Source organism: Ylistrum balloti, unplaced genomic scaffold, assembly GCF_031769215.1.
Source record: "Ylistrum balloti isolate Yb309-2 unplaced genomic scaffold, AGI_CSIRO_Ybal_v1 Utg370692, whole genome shotgun sequence".
In the NCBI taxonomy this organism is placed as follows: domain Eukaryota; kingdom Metazoa; phylum Mollusca; class Bivalvia; order Pectinida; family Pectinidae; genus Ylistrum; species Ylistrum balloti.
In genome coordinates this window covers 144,606-162,132 of record NW_026782416.1, presented here as the reverse complement: position 1 = coordinate 162,132, position 17,527 = coordinate 144,606, and the positions used below count along the sequence as shown (strand labels likewise).

Genomic DNA, 17,527 nt, shown 5'->3' with positions numbered 1-17,527 from the left:
ACGTCATCACAACAATGTATTACATAGTCAGACATTATAAACAACGACTTGTATTACAGTCAGACATTATAAAACAACGACATGTATTACGTAGTCAGACATTATAAACAACGACATGTATTACGTAGTCAGACATTATAAACAACGACATGTATTACGTAGTCAGACATTATAAACAACGATATGTATTACGAAGTCAGACATTATAAACATGTATTACATAGTCATACATTATAAACATGTATTACATAGTCACACATTATAAACATGTATTACATAGTCAGACATTATAAACAACGATATGTATTACATAGTCAGATATCATCAACATGTATTACATAGTCACACATTATAAACATGTATTACATAGTCAGACATTATAAACAACGATATGTATTACATAGTCAGACATTATAAACATGTATTACATAGTCAGACATTATAAACAACGATATGTATTACATAGTCAGACATTATAAACATGTATTACATAGTCAGACATTATAAACATGTATTACATAGTCAGACATTATAAACATGTATTTCATAGTCAGACATTATAAACAACGATATGTATTACATAGTCAGACATTATAAACATGTATTACATAGTCAGACATTATAAACAACGATATGTATTACATAGTCAGACATTATAAACATGTATTACATAGTCAGACATTATAAACAACGATATGTATTACATAGTCAGACATTATAAACATGTATTACATAGTCAGACATTATAAACATGTATTTCATAGTCAGACATTATAAAAATGTATTACATAGTCAGACAATATAAACATGTATTACATAGTCAGACAATTTAAACAACGATATGTATTACATAGTCAGATATCATCAACATGTATTACATAGTCAGATATTATAAAAATGTATTACATAGTCAGACATAAACATGTATTACATAGTCAGACATTATAAACAACGATATGTATTACATAGTCAGATATTATAAACATGTATTACATAGTCAGACATAAACATGTATTACATAGTCAGACATTATAAACAACGATATGTATTACATAGTCAGACATTATAAACATGTATTACATAGTCAGACATTATAAACATGTATTACATAGTCATACATTATAAACATGTATTACATAGTCAGACATTATAAACAACGATATGTATTACATAGTCAGATATTATAAACAACGATATGTATTACATAGTCAGATATTATAAACAACGATATATATTACATAGTCAGATATTATAAATATGTATTACATAGTCAGACATTATAACATGTATTACATAGTCAGACATTATAAACATGTATTACATAGTCAGACATTATAAACAACGATATGTATTACATAGTCAGACATTATAAAAATGTATTACATAGTCAGACATTATAAACATGTATTACATAGTCAGATATTATAAACATGTATTACATAGTCAGACATTATAAAAATGTATTACATAGTCAGATATTATAAACATGTATTACATAGTCAGACATTATAAAAATGTATTACATAGTCAGATATTATAAACATGTATTACATAGTCAGACATTATAAAAATGTATTACATAGTCAGATATTATAAACATGTATTACATAGTCAGACATTATATACAACGATATGTATTACGAAGTCAGACATTATAAAAATGTATTACATAGTCAGACAATATAAACATGTATTACATAGTCAGACATTATAAACAACGATATGTATTACATAGTCAGACATTATAACATGTATTACATAGTCAGACATTATAAACATGTATTACATAGTCAGACATTATAAACATGTATTACATAGTCAGACATTATAAACAACGATATGTATTACATAGTCAGACATTATAAAAATGTATTACATAGTCAGACATTATAAACAACGACATGTATTACGAAGTCAGACATTATATACAACATGTATTACGAAGTCAGACATTATAAACAACGACATGTATTACGAAGTCAGACATTATATACAACATGTATTACGAAGTCAGACATTATAAACAACGATATGTATTACGTAGTCAGACATAAACAACGACTTGTATTACATAGTCAGACATTAAAAACAACGACTTGTATTACAGTCAGACATTATAAACAACGACATGTATTACGTAGTCAGACATTATAAAACAACGACATGTATTACGTAGTCAGACATTATAAACAACGACATGTATTACGTAGTCAGACATTATAAAACAACGACATGTATTACGTAGTCAGACATTATAAACATGTATTACGTAGTCAGACATTATATAACAACGACATGTATTAAGTAGTAAGACATTATATAACAACGACATGTATTACGTAGTCAGACATTATATAACAACGACATGTATTAAGTAGTCAGACATTATAAACAACGACATGTATTACGTATTTAGATATTATAAACAAACATGTGTTACGTATTTAGATATTATCAAAAAAACATGTATTACGTAGTCAGACATTATATAACAACGACATGTATTACGTAGTCAGACAGTATAAAACAACGACATGTATTACGTAGTCAGACATTATAAAACAACAACATGTATTACGTAGTCAGACATTATATAACAACGACATGTAGTAAGTAGTCAGACATTATAAACAACGACATGTATTACGTATTTAGATATTATAAGCAAACATGTGTTACGTATTTAGATATTATAAACAAACATGTGTTACGTATTTAGATATTATAAACAAACATGTGTTACGTATTTAGATATTATCAAAAAACATGTATTACGCAGTCAGATACTATAAGCAACGAATTGTATTACGTAGAGTTAAGAAACACAATAAGAAAAAAATAATTGTTTATTTGCAAAATGTCGCGATATACAAAACCAATCCATTATTGTATGAATATTTCATGTTTCTTTTATTATTCATTACTAGCATGATTCATTGTTCTGTGCAATAGAAACAATTTTTTTTAGTTCTCATCAGCATAATGATTCTAGCGGTCACGTGGGAAATACGAATTTTGGAGTAAAGTAATCTCAATTTTTCATACTATTTAGTGATTTCCAATGCACAAATCACAAAATATATCTATCCTAATGTCAAAAAGATAAATACTCGGAGCAGATTTCAAGCTTTTTTCCAAACGACCACGTCGTCTCAGAAAAAAGATTATAAACTGTAGTGTGTACTGCATGATCTAAAAGGTTCCGGACATGCGCCGTGGCCGCCTAAAGGTCTTCTGGGTGCCATGGCATACTTTATCATAAAAATAGAAATGCTAATTCGTTATTTATGTATCCGCTTGCAATGGTTACATAGATTATATGAATACATTATACACTAGAATAATTTTCCTGGATATAAATACACTTTTATTTTGTAATGTCTCTCGCCACTCGACCGTAAGGTCTAATTTATATCAATCAGCATCACAAACACGGAAAAAAAACATAGAATTGAAATTCGACCTGCGAGTAGATTAAACGAATGAGAAATCGGAATAAAAGGATAATTACCAAGAAATATTGTGAGAGAGAGACAAGGATTTTTGTCTGTTTATTCATTCTGCTGTAAGAAAGCCAACGGCCAATTTAGACGACATCAAATACAGAAACGCCACGTTCTAAAAAGACATGGTAAGTCTAGGTTTGATGACAACAACAGCTCCTGCGTTTATTTCTGTCTTAAGACTGAAATTTGTCCCATAGCTATCATATGAAGAGGATAAATGCGTCCCTTTCATTTTCTATTTCACATTGTTCCTTTATAATGTGTTAATTTTTTTCATCAGTAGGGAACTACAATTAACGGCAGCTGTTATATCAGTAATTAGATACAGTAGTGTCAAACATGAACTATACTGCGTCATACTCTAAACAATACACCGTCAGACTGAATTATATCTGGCATAGAGATTATTACAGACCTCGAGCACTAAGACTTCACTAGCAGATTTACCACCTGTAAATTCAAAGTCCTTGGATTATTTCAAAATCCGGATTAAATTCACTCCATATCTTGCGTATACAGCGCCACTGTAAGACTGTAACCCTAAAATATCAAGGGTAGTGGTAGGACAATTAGACAAGAATTTTCTTGAGCTAACTAAGTACCGTTTACGATTATAGGTATACATTATTGTAAGGATTTGAAAGCTACAACCACTGTGTTTATACGTGTTAATGGATATCAAAAAATTGGCATTTTTATCAGAATAACATCCGTAGGAAATCGAAGAGGAAAAAATACAGCGTCAGAATTTATTTTATATGAAATAATAATGATTTTCTATTGAATTATGCTCTATTTCCGGTCAAAGCAAGACTGCCATACCTATTCATTATTCAGTCTTTCCAAATAAGGAAATACTGGCTAATGTTGCTTCAGTATTACAAACGTTTGTATTTTTGAATGATAAGGATGTCGGGTTACTAAACTTCACAGCATCTAGTCATCGTTTTATTACTGACTCGTCTGATTGTCCAACGTAACAGTTATCAAAGCTTCTTAATATCATCCATTGTGCTACCAAATCAGAGTTACAGTCTTACCATGATACTGTGATACTCAAGAATCAAAATTAATGACAAATCGTCAATACCTTATTTTAAAAAATCTCTTTTTTAGGAATGTCGGATTTTTCCACTTTGTACACTTCTTTAATGAGAACATTTTCTATTTTGAAGTGAAAGGACGCTTTCGTTCATTGGTATCGGGAGTTTTCTTCTAAGCAAGGTAAACGGACATACACATATATGACTATAAACTACATATTCACTGAAGCAAAAATGAAAAATACGTCTTAACCAAAAAATGATATATAAAGAGAACGAAATCATAGATATGGTCGCATTTCTGGTTGTTTTTCTATTCGTTGAGAGTGATGATATGATCTTCTATCGGAGAAAAAAATGTACCTCCCTCTTGGCTGTCTACTTGATGTTATAGATGTTATACGTACTGAACATATCGAAGGTTTAACATGTCACAAAGATCTTACATTCTTCTTCAATTTCATTTTCAGGTATACAAATGACATCATGTCTTCAGACAACAAGAAATATGTTTAAATTGTCCATAGTATATACCCATCTGAACTGGAAATCAAGGACCAAACATCAGCCCCCAACCTTGATCTTCTACAACGAAACTACCAAGGACAGCTTTCCACCTAGCGTGGTGATATCAATTTCCCTCTTGTGAATTTTTCAATTTCGGAAAACAATATTCTAGATCATAATTAATGTTTATATTGAAGATTAAGATGTTTGATTTGGTTTTGCCTGCGTCCATTTGTTTGGTTTTGTCTAACTTCCTGCCTTAATTTGTTTGATAATTTGAGAACGCCCTCAACATGTATGGTGATGACTTTATAATGCTATGTTGCTGTAGTATAATGTCGGGGGTATTTTACAGTCATCGTATTATTCCAATTGGAAAATATTCAATTTCTTTGGGCGATATGAAACCTGACGTGTTTGATGCGCGTTAGTGTGCCTGTTGGGTCCGTTGTTGTATACTTTGTTCTTATATGAGAACATGACATTACTTACTTTGATTGACAAAGATTTGCATGGCGAGTGTCGTCGATAAGGCTGAGGAAGCTTACTCTTCCGGAATACCTGGTCGTTCTCTTGTACTTTTTTCAAGAGTCTCTTAGTTAATTTTGTTATTATGTTGCCCTCGTTCAATTGAATTTGAGTTTGGATTAAGAATCTATTGACATGTTGCCATTTTCATATTTTTGGATAGGATATGTGCTCTCCTGTGTGCAGTTCAATCCTTTGATATCTAAATATTTCAAAACGTCTGAAACCCACACTTCCTTAATCTTGTTTAAAAAGATCATGTTCCAAAATTAAGTCACCTCTGACGAATAATGCAATGGAGACAAAGATCGAGCAATCAGGTACAATTCTTACATTCTACCAGCACAGCTGGAGACAAAGGAAATGTTTCGGTCGCCAGAATGATCACCTTGTAAAATATTGTTTCTTTGTGAGAGATATCAGATGTTGTTAATTCTAGATAATATAACTTGTATTTGTAAATAAAAACGTGAATCTTTATCACGGACCCTGCCGGTAGAATGGAAGAGCTGTACTAGCTGTCAACATTATGTAACAAAAGAGGCGACTAAGTCTAGAAGATTTTCCTTTCTTTTCTTTGTATTCCCTGGCTGTCGCGACAAATAGGAAGCCGTGAAAATAATACTTCGTGCTCCCTGGCTGTCGCGACAAATAGGAAGCCATGAAAATAGTACTTCGTGCTCCCTGTCTGTCGCAACAAATAAGAAGCCACGAAGATAGTACTTCGTGCTCCCTGACTATCGCGACGACGTGAAAGACAAATGAAGGAGCAATCGTTGAATGCCTCACATGCTAAGCAATGACCGTATTACTTACCACAAGTTACATGGTAAAACACCGATCATTCCAAACTTCAAATAGTACAGAATATCACTCAAAAATAATGATGATGTTCACCAGCAAACATGATGTAATTTTATTATCCCTTAACGAGATGGTAATGCAAAAGGAAGGTTGTTCATAGATATGACTAGTTTATTTGCTTTCTATTTTCATTTGGATGTTTTTCGTTATAAATATAAACGAAAGTCCTTTAACCGTGACGTATATATTGATAGAGAAATGTTTAGATGAACGTCAATCTTACCCAACGCTTCATATAGCAGATCCATGTATAGCAATATATATAACATATATCATCATAAGACCTTAGTGTTATTAGCAGGAAACTAACTGTACTGGTATATTCATAAAGATATGATATTTATAAACCTCCCAATTTTAAAGGAATCAAAATAGATCACGCGCCTGTCGCTTTACTGACATGACTCGTCATCTAAAGCAATCTGACGGACTAGATTATCACAATTTAGGTGTACATATTATTTCTAAATGAAGTTACTTAACAGGTGACAGAGTGCATGTGTTACGCATCCTATAAATATTTAATAATTCCAGGTTATATCGGCGACATTGTTTACTATGAGCCATGTGGATTTACGTCCGTCTTACGTTCTTATTTATCTTATTTCACTCGGTTGCTCTATCAGAGCAGAAAAAAAAAAAAAAACAAAAACAAAAAACGAATAAAAAAAAAAAAAAAAGGAAAGACCAACACCTGTTAACTGACTCTTCATCCAACCTCCGATTTGATAGAAAATATAGGGAAATTATGAACAAAATAAGGATTCACACTGACTCCAGAAAACATCCAAGGAAAATAAGACCAGGTGTTCCTGAAGAACAAGTGTCTTCTTCTCCATCGAAGATACCATGTAAATCATGATCAATGGCAGTAAGTGATGTCATGTGATTTTTTGGCAATCGCCAGAATCTCGCCAAACAAGTCCTTTAGTATCGAATCATTTTTGGCTCCAGTTGGCTAGGAGTTTTTCAACACCACCATGAAGTATAATAATACTCGTTGTCTATATCGTGTAAAATTGTTTAGTATTGGTGTCATTTGAAGTTCCTTTGTCTGCAGATTTGTCTGTGTCTGCAGACAGAAGCGGATATTTAAAAAATTCTTTCTTTTCGCGATGTATGAAATAGATGGAAGGTTGATTGACTAAATCTTGGTTTAAATTAACTATCTGAACAGCTTTTGATAGTGTTAAAATTATGTTTTTTGATAAAATATTCCAGTCATTGTCCTTATGAATTCATATGTAATATATAGTTTACAATTGTCTCTCTTGCTACGTACAGCAATTACCATTGCATTAGTTATTAAAATTAGAGGACCGGATATTTGCACCATTTAAACAACTGTTAATTAATTGTTAATTAATGTAGGTTTTGATTCTTAAACCGCGTTGACAGGCATTCATCTATATATCTCCATCTTTTGTCAAAAGAAAAATGGAAAGCGTACGGAGGAACAATTGTACGATTGTTTTTATTCATGTGAGGAATTATACAAAAGTGTTGTAATATTCTCCATAAGCGTTTTGACAAACAGATTGACATTATTATTAGTTTCACAACCTCATACCAGAGCAGAAAAAAATATATCATTACAACAAAGATTAGCTCGTTCTAAAAGATTCTCAGCGAGATGATATATTTGAATGTATATTGGACCATGTGAAACTTGTCAATTTCAGGGAGATGTTAGTGATTTCTGACTTTAGGTACTTTAAATTGTACAAGAAACGCACATGTCAAAACCACTTTTGAATACAAAACTGAGTAAACTGCATCACGGAGCTGTTTCGTCCTTTCAGGACTTGTCGACGATCTGAGTTGTGAAACCTAGTATGCGACAGAGAAACATCCAAAGTGATCAAAACAAATGAAGAAATATAGACGCACTGGCCCAATGATTCAGTAAAATTTGTAATTTTCATAAATCTGATCATTAATTCAGCGAGGAGTAATTCCACGCATTTTTCATCATAATGATACAGTTTGATGTTAACCAGCTCATATCTGAGACAATGACATTTCGTTTTTTGTTGTCACGGAGTAAAGAATCGAGGTGGTATTCAGAAAAAATGTAACAAACTGATAAATAACTTGATCCGAGATCAACAGATTTCACCACCCCAAGTCGATGACATAATTGATATTGATATGTATTAATAACACATTTGGTTTATGCCAGAAGGCTGTGTTCCCAGGTTTGGCATTATGTATAGACATTAGAAATGTTTCTCTGAATTCTTGACATATAGTCCATGCTGGTAATACGTATTAGTAAAGACAAACGTTTAAACAAATATATAAAAAAAAAACGGCAGAATAAGATATGAGAAACAGTATCGTATATCTTGGCATCTATTTCTCTCCAAATTCATATCGTTTGTTTGTTTAACTGATTTTGATATGATTAGCATAAGAATCATTCAAATTTTAACCAAAAGTACCTTTAAGTTAACGTTGATTAATATGCTAGAGTATAATGATGTATTTTCCCTTTTAGAGCGTGTAGTACTGGAGGATACGATTATTATAATCAATGACACTATTTAAGGATTCAAAGCAGACCGATGGTCCTATAAACCACGTGTTCTTCTGTCCCTGTAGTGTAAATATATCCCATAAAATGCCTGCTGCTACTTCCGCCGGTCCAAAGCGTGGAAAATAGTTCCATGTTTTCCTAGCTAAGACCAGACCATGTGTAATGCCGTATAAATCTGCATGTTTCAAAAATCCTGTGTTGATGTCTTCTGTCGACGGAAATGAATCCCCAAATTGTCGCACTACAATAGACTGATACAGTTCACCGTCATTTCCTCCCGCTATTAATCCGCGGCTGTAATTAGTTCCACGAATGTGGTTCAATATACTGTACGAATCTTCATGATACAAAACGGAATGATCTGTCCTTGATTTGATGTTAAACATGTAGGAGGCTCTTGGCAGGGGGCCACGCTTACCAAAATTTGTATCAATCAGGGATGACGTCATAAACGAGGGTGTGAGATGACTAAAAATCTGCCGCTCGATCCAGGACGTGTCCAATATATCAAGAACTTTACTCATATCCCTGGCAATAATCAGAAAATCGTACGTTTCCACATTCCCTGAATTTTCAATATAATTGTAATATATATCAATTCTTTCAGGAGTCCGAATGATGAAAGAAATATTCTGATTAAATCTAACATCAAGATTAGCCTTAGCCACAATTTCTGACCATAAAGCTGAAAATCCGCGTTCCAAAACGTAAGTGTCCCCAATGTTTGTTGGATCTACCAGTGACTCTAACATCCTGATCAACCGTTGCGGTGTGACAAACATCAAGGCATAAAACGCTGCGCTTTTATCTAGGTGACCATACCCCTGAGAGGTAAACAGTATTCGAAATAACGACTCTAATATAGTGATACGGTTACGTTGTAGAAAATCCTCGATAGTACCATTAATCTTCTGTATGTGGTGTTCAAGAGGACGCTGCATCAACGTACCATCATAGTCACCAAATACTTCCCTATGTATGTCGATATATGTGATCACAGCGTCGGATAACATTTTGAGAACAGTGACCGGATTCGAGACATTTGTTCTTTGACTGGCGTCAATCATTAAGTATTGCAAGATTCCCTCGTGTTCTGAAAAAAAATAGACAAAGAGAAAAATCGAGGTGTGTGAATTGCGTTGATGATATTTCAAAAAGGTGAATTTAATTTTTAGAAAAAAGGCAAGTAGGGTTTACATAACTTTCTCTAAACACAACATCTATACGCTGAGTTGCTTGTTTTGCAACAATAATGGGAAATGAATAATTTCATATTTAATAAATTATTGCGGATATAATAACGCGACATAACAGTGCACTTGGATAGATAAATATGTATAGAACAGGTTTCTAAAGACAATAGATATGCTTACGCTCACTGTCAGGCCACAAAGAAATATCGCCCAGAGTATGGACTGGGCCCATCCCAAAGTCCATAATCATTGAGAGGATGTCAGCGTTCTCCACTCGAAAGTGACCAGTCCCAAGTTCGTGACGCACACCTCTATGATATACAGTCAGGGAATCCCCACCCACGTGATCATCCGGCTCCAAAATAATCACATTGGTATACCCAAGTTTCTGCAGAAAACAATTCATCGTTAAATTGTAAAATATAATATTACAAAAGAATACCGATAAGTCCAAGAATCGCAATTCACACACGATAAGGAGAAAAACACAGTGAACATTGTTTTTCTGTAACGTAAAAAGCTGTTTAATCATGTGCCTGTTGTTCAATCCCTGCAATAAAGAACATTAAACTTCGTATCGAACAAGCACAAATGATACTCTCCACCAAAATTACTCTGACTACACCGATATTTTCTAATTACTTGATACTTAATGTAAAAGGTCAATATCTGCGCGATGTGGGGTCGTAGAAATCTAAATGTTGACATACATAGCTGAAATTTACAGAATAAAATTAAAGGATGGAAAAATATCTACATAAAAACATCTTTTCTATAACTTGAATTGTGTATGCATGCGTTCATAAACGTGATACAACGTAGAAAAAACATAAATGAATATTGTTCTACCATTTTCAAGCACAAAGTCTTGTAATTGCAATCTTAAAGTAACAAAACGTAAAGACAATACTATGAATAGCTGTTTGTTTCAGCAAACCTTCAACCTATAAGCCATGTGAACACCGGCTGCATCAGCCCCGAGGACTGCTATTCTTGAATCGAAGGATGCTGGACCGGTGATATTTGGAAACGCTTCGCCCCTTGGTTCGATTGGTTTGGACATCATACGGTGGATTCGGGGTAACTGAAGTGCTACAACAATAGATATTTGATTCCGTGCTGATTTTGTGTCGTCTGAATAGTTTAGAACGTATGAGGACGATGCTAATGTAAATAAAGGAATACACTCAAACAAACCTGTGACATTGTAGCATCATTTCAAACAGGGTCATTTAAGAGACCAAAATAGATCTGCTGCTCCTATTGTGACACTTGACCTTTCCAATCTGTCCTTTCTATAGTGCTTTGTATCACGATTATTGTGTATCTCATTACACCTGTACGCATATAATATGGGCTGTTGCGACTACGATAAACTGGGCGAGACAAAAATTGACTATCGAAACGTGGTTGAATAGACATCAATGGTAAAGCACAACAGTAAAGAAGTGCATTATATCACAAAGTTTGAATCCGACTTAATCGTGTATGTGTGAAAATTCAGGCACAATTATGTTTTGACGTCCATTTGTTGTGTTACCAAAAACTATCATTCATATTTATGCTTACAAATACTCCTTTCTGTCTTATGACATTAATTTAGTACAATTGTACATTTTCCTTTGTCAACAATGCCGAGGCATTAAAGAGAGGACGTGTACGATTTGGTGACCTCAGAGAATAGATAATCAAATTAATAGAAAGACATTTTGTACTTCTTCGTGAGTGTTTTGGAACTTTTATCTGTCATTTGTTTTCAATCTAAACTCTAATTCTATGTCGTACGGCCTTATTTGTTCCGTTTTGATTGTTTTATCGACAAAGCGCAGTGTTTATGGGAGTAAATGATGGACGCTGTGATCGCTATGATTGGCGCCTATCATTCGGTATGTATTAAGCTATGTGACAGTAAGTATCTACAGTTCTTTTGCACCAAAAAGATATTTCGTTTTATATACCTCTTTTAATGGACTCGCGTGTGCACAACGTGTCTTTCACAAAGTCACTGGAGTCCATTTCCTTCACACTTAGCAAAGCAATGTCGGTTTTATCTATGATAGTTTGCTGATTTCAGACTCTAACTCTGACAAGTATTGGGGATATTATGTATTCATTTGATAGTTTGGGACTTACGATTTATCCTAACAAGTCTTTTCTTTAACCATGTCAAATTATCGTTTTCTTCACAATTTTGTTCAAATTCAATCGACATGACTGTTAGACTGGTTTATGAGAAGGAGGCTAGTATAACAAAACATCCATCCATGAACTCGAGCAGATGGTTGGCACATGTAAGCTTATAGCAAGTGAACCAGGGGTAGAATACACGTCGATTATACTAGGCCTTTAGTAAAAGGAAAAACAATAGCGCATTGAGGGCATGTTATGTCGATAAAAATTATGTATCTATCTCGGCGTTACGTCAAATCCAGTGGTGGATCTATAATATCAAACAGGCATCCTAGTTCATGTCACGGATGGGGAGCAGTGATGAATGATACCGAAATATCGTTTTCTGAAAGAAAATCACACACATTTCTTTGAACGACTGGTAGCTTTCCTAACTCTTTCAACTTTCTGTTCAACAATATCCGACGCTGATGTCCGGCTGTATGGTATCTATCTGATACATTGATAATCAAGACAGGATAATGATTTGGATAGGTTACGGCAGAAAATGCGATTCTGGTGTATAGACAGAACTATTTGGATAAGTACTGGTCATAATCCCGGAAAAGCAAACTTCCAAGCAGATAAATTGCCTAGGAAACTTAACGACGATTTGGATTGGGGCATTTTTGTTCCGGGCAATTATAGTGGCATTCGTAAAGACACGTCTCACTTCTAGATTCAATCATAAACTGGACGGAATTGTGTCGTTTCATCCTGACCTGAATGGTTAAACAATAGATGTTTTTCTCTGTATTGTGGAGTTACAAATACGTAAATGATATTTTCCTCCTTTCAGCGTCATCGCCATGGTATTGAGGAAAATTCGGGAGGACAAATCAACGACAGTCATTGTTTTTAGTGTCTGGCCCGAGTTACATCCTATCACCACTGAACAAAAGCATTGATTCATAGCAGTAACTCGCGATCAATCCGCCCAGTACAAAACAACATGCAACAAGGTGTACTTCGTGTTTTGGAGGAAAATCATAGAAAATACATCAAATGTCCTACCCACTCAGCCAAACATAAACTTTACAGCCTGAAGTCACGTGATTATCTGTCATTTCATTCAATCCTTCACCATTTAGTTGATAATAGGAATTTTTTTATATGAAACTTAATTAATTCGTTTGATTTGCAGTAAACGTATCTACTACAAAGCATACGCGGCGTCTTGATATTGACAAAGCATTAGAGTATAACAATAAAATGTTTCATTTTGTGAAATTTTCTTGGACGCGGGTGTCTGTGAATTGTATACAATTTTAGTAGCATGATGTATAAAGTTGGTGCACCGCAGATATGTCTTTAAATGTACATGGATATTTCAAGATCGGTTATGTTTCCTCATAGTGTTATGACGCACAGTAGAGACAATGCATTACCTATAGCTAATCAATCGATACATGAATTGTATTAAAACTCAATCATAATAACATAATGCAGGTTTATCCCTAGTAAATATGAATACATGTACTATGCACCAGAAATTAAAAAGTTAATTACGATATTGTCATGCCAACATAAACAAAACAATTCATCAGTAGTGCCATGTGTCATTGCTGTCGCATGATAAATTGAAATCTGACCAGAGTCTCTTCACAATAAAACTGTTGCGCTATAGCTTAAAGTCTTGAGATTTTCTCATATTTGGACATTGTGTGTAAACATTTAGAAGAAATGAAAACTTGAGAAAGACATCTTTGAGAGCTACGCTACCATAACTTTAAAAAACCCTTCAAGTGATCATACAAAAGTATACATACTGACTAAATATGGAACATTATCGTCCCCCCAATTTTGAGAATAAGAATGGCAATCAGAATCATTGGCATGCTGTAGTATATATGAAAACTACTGAATATTTGGCCTAGTACACCTCCGACTCCCCATCTAGGTTTGAACATTTCTTTTGATCAATTTTGATTTTAATCAGTGGCTTCCTAGATATCAAATTTAAACCCATGTCAACAATGACGAGTCCTAGGACGACGAAACAACCATATGATGCAATTTAATGCATTATTTGGCTCTACTATCACATCCTATATTTGCGACATCTGTGCATGTACTGATACAGCTGTAGGATCGTTTCTGTACGTTACAAGATGTGCGATCTGCACATGAAGTGAAACAATGTACCATAGAAAGGCCTGACATTGATTACATAAATTGACCAAGACTTATATGGGAGTTGTCGCCGATGAAGCAGAAGACGCATAGTTTTCCGAACACCTGGTCTTATTCCCCTTCTACTATTGTCAGGAGTCTCCATGTAAACCCTTCTTTTGTTCATATTTTGATTATGATTATGTTGACATGTTGGTATTTTCTTTTTTATTCCCGAAAACTGTCGCATTAAGATTGACAGTGTCATCACCAATCTTTTTAACACGCCTATAATCGCTATTTAGTCATAACTACACAAGTTGTATTTTCAATTTGTATTAGACAACCATGTTTACCAAACCGCAAATAGTTATTCCATCATATTGCACAATTGCACGCTATATATACTATAGTGCGTGTGTGCGGATGATGTTTTCAGTTCTTTGTGCGTTAATTGGAGAGAGTTAACATGACTGGCACGTCCGTGTATACAAAGAAAAAAAAACCGTGTATTTATAGCAGTCATCGACATCTATATATTTAAATTGTTTGGTACAGGAATTTGTTAGTAGGTTAAGACATGAACATATTTCATCTATACCTCATGTCATAACTTCAACAGAATTGATAAATCATGGATGTTGATATCTGTAGGAGGGATGACATTTTAAAGATCTACGGTATTATTATACATACCTTCATCAAGTGTAACATCTTGAGAATAAGAAGATTTCAACAGACAGCAATATACCTACAATTGAGTATTAAAAGCGGATTTATAGAAATGATTTATAGACAAAAACTTCTCAACGAAACCTCATATATTAAACTATAATATGGGTAGGAGTGATAAATGAAAATTGTTTCCTGTTTTAACTTTACCTGTATAATATATATAACAAAACGTGGCGAGAATATAAATGTCAAGACAGTAAACAACCATACTTTAACAAGTCCATATTTACACTCACCACAATTGTGATACATAGTGACTTCCATAACCACATCGCGGAATAGTCTGTGTGTTAAAATGTCGAAACAAAATGTCTGAGGATAGAACCAGAACTGTCCAGACAAGCTGGCGAGTCCTGGTTAACTTTTACCGATGCAAATACTTGGTACAGTTACCACACAAATAAATGAAACCTCAAGTTACGTCTGCCTTTGATTCCGTTAATGTGCTCATGATATGCAAAATACGTTAATAACGTCAACGAACCTGGAAATTTAAGTTTTCGTTTATAAATGAATGATGTATTATTATGGATATATATTATGAAGGTTAAGGTATAATTATGAAACAAAAGTCAGTACTAATAGTCGTATACACCTATTGATCAAGATAATTAACAAGGAATGATCAGAATAATAATAAGTTATGCAAATCTTTTGATGTTACTTGTAAATATACATATGTTATCTTCATTCATCACAAAATATACTTGAGAATGTGCAGTTTACATGATGAAATAGGGCATCAAAACGTTAAATGAAAAGATTTTAACTGTCATTAGGAGTAAATTGTTTATTTAACATTGTATATAAATACTGTATAACATTTTACAGTTTGTTTGAATATCTGATGAATTAATTAGATATGCATGTTGGTGTCATTCATCTATCAATATAACATCGTTTATCATTCATTGTAGAGAGGTATTCCGTAATGTTCTATTAAATCGATGCTTCAGGAATCCGGATTAAGTCCTTGTCCGAATAATACAATTTGAAACAATGAAGTTATTGATTAAATATTATAGTTACCACCATACTCTCGGTAATATTCTATATGTTGGTGTGATATGACGTTACACGCCGAATGATGAAGATATTGAAAATGGTTTTCATTGAAAAACGTGATTGTGCTTATTTCAAGTATTTGCATTTACTATGATTTACTTGGCGGGTGTCGTCAACACAACAAAAGTATGGGTGGTACACAGAGTTGACAAATCAAATTCCCTTATCGAAGGAAAGTTGTTAGAAAAGGGTTTTGAAGGTTGGTCAAGAGCTCTTTGAAATCTTTAAATTCCACATACTATTAAGTTAACTTCTTTATTAAACAATATCACAATGAGATTGTAACCAATATCTAATAATACTAAGAATAGTAGTAAGTAGTGTTGATAAATGTTTGGTTAAAAAACTAGACGACTCAGCACCATAACGTTGTTTATATGTATTATTGAGAGGTTTAGGAATCCAACATAAAAGGAGGATGTCCGTATTCGTATCATTGATAAATCTAAATGATTGTTATACTGCATTATGCATAACCAGCATTACTGTTTTTAGATTATTTCATAATGTGTAGATGGGGTTTCCCTTCTTATCAAGCCAGCCTAATTCTTTTACAAGATATATAATTGATAAGTGAGCTCCATGAAAGTTTTTTGTCTTCTCCCAATTTGAATTAATATGGTGTGATATTTTGTGTTCTAAAGTAAGTATTTTAACTCTGGTTTGTCTTCTTCAGTGAATGTTTTAAGTTTTTTTTTCTCCTAAAGTGACTGAGTTTGTTGTGATGTTCTATGTTTTCTTAGTGTGATGTGGTCAGTTTAGAATGCTATGTCAACTTATAAAGTGATTAGTGTTGGTTTGATAAGTGATCGAGTGATAAGGATTTAGGTTTACATACTTACCTTGTTTAGGGAACTAACATTTCACGAGAAGCTATGCAGCACTATCTACTGGCAGAAGAAAGATAACTCATATGATGTAAACGATTAGTCAATGATCTAAGTGTAATCAAAAGAGTTTGAATTCACAAGTACCTTTTCTTAAGAACAGCACCATTGTTAGATCGTACACAATTTGGTGTAATCACCAACTAACCTCATCGACATAAGGGAGATTACCTCATATCCACAACATATCGGCAATCAAGTGTCTGCTTGTTAAGGATTTATGCTAACTTTTGAACGGAAGAAATAAAAGCGAAACGATTCGGGGTTACATGTGAATGTTTTAGAGGCAATACAATATCTCTAAATGAAATTACAACCAAATACCGTAATTTCATTTCTTTCATCCAGAAAAAATGTTTTTCTATGATTAGGATGACAG

General features: G+C 33.5%; 1 protein-coding gene across 1 annotated transcript; it reads right to left on the bottom strand.

Annotated features, from left to right (window-relative positions):
• Positions 1-8,944: 8,944 nt before the first annotated feature.
• LOC132557547 (uncharacterized) lies at positions 8,945-15,468 on the bottom strand. The gene is made up of 5 exons (XM_060222044.1): positions 15,433-15,468; positions 15,158-15,212; positions 11,118-11,272; positions 10,361-10,568; positions 8,945-10,080 (listed from the first exon to the last, which is right to left on the bottom strand). Exons 1-5 carry the CDS (start codon positions 15,466-15,468, stop codon positions 8,945-8,947), a joined length of 1,590 nt encoding a protein of 529 aa, XP_060078027.1.
• Between the last annotated feature and the right edge of the window lie 2,059 nt (positions 15,469-17,527).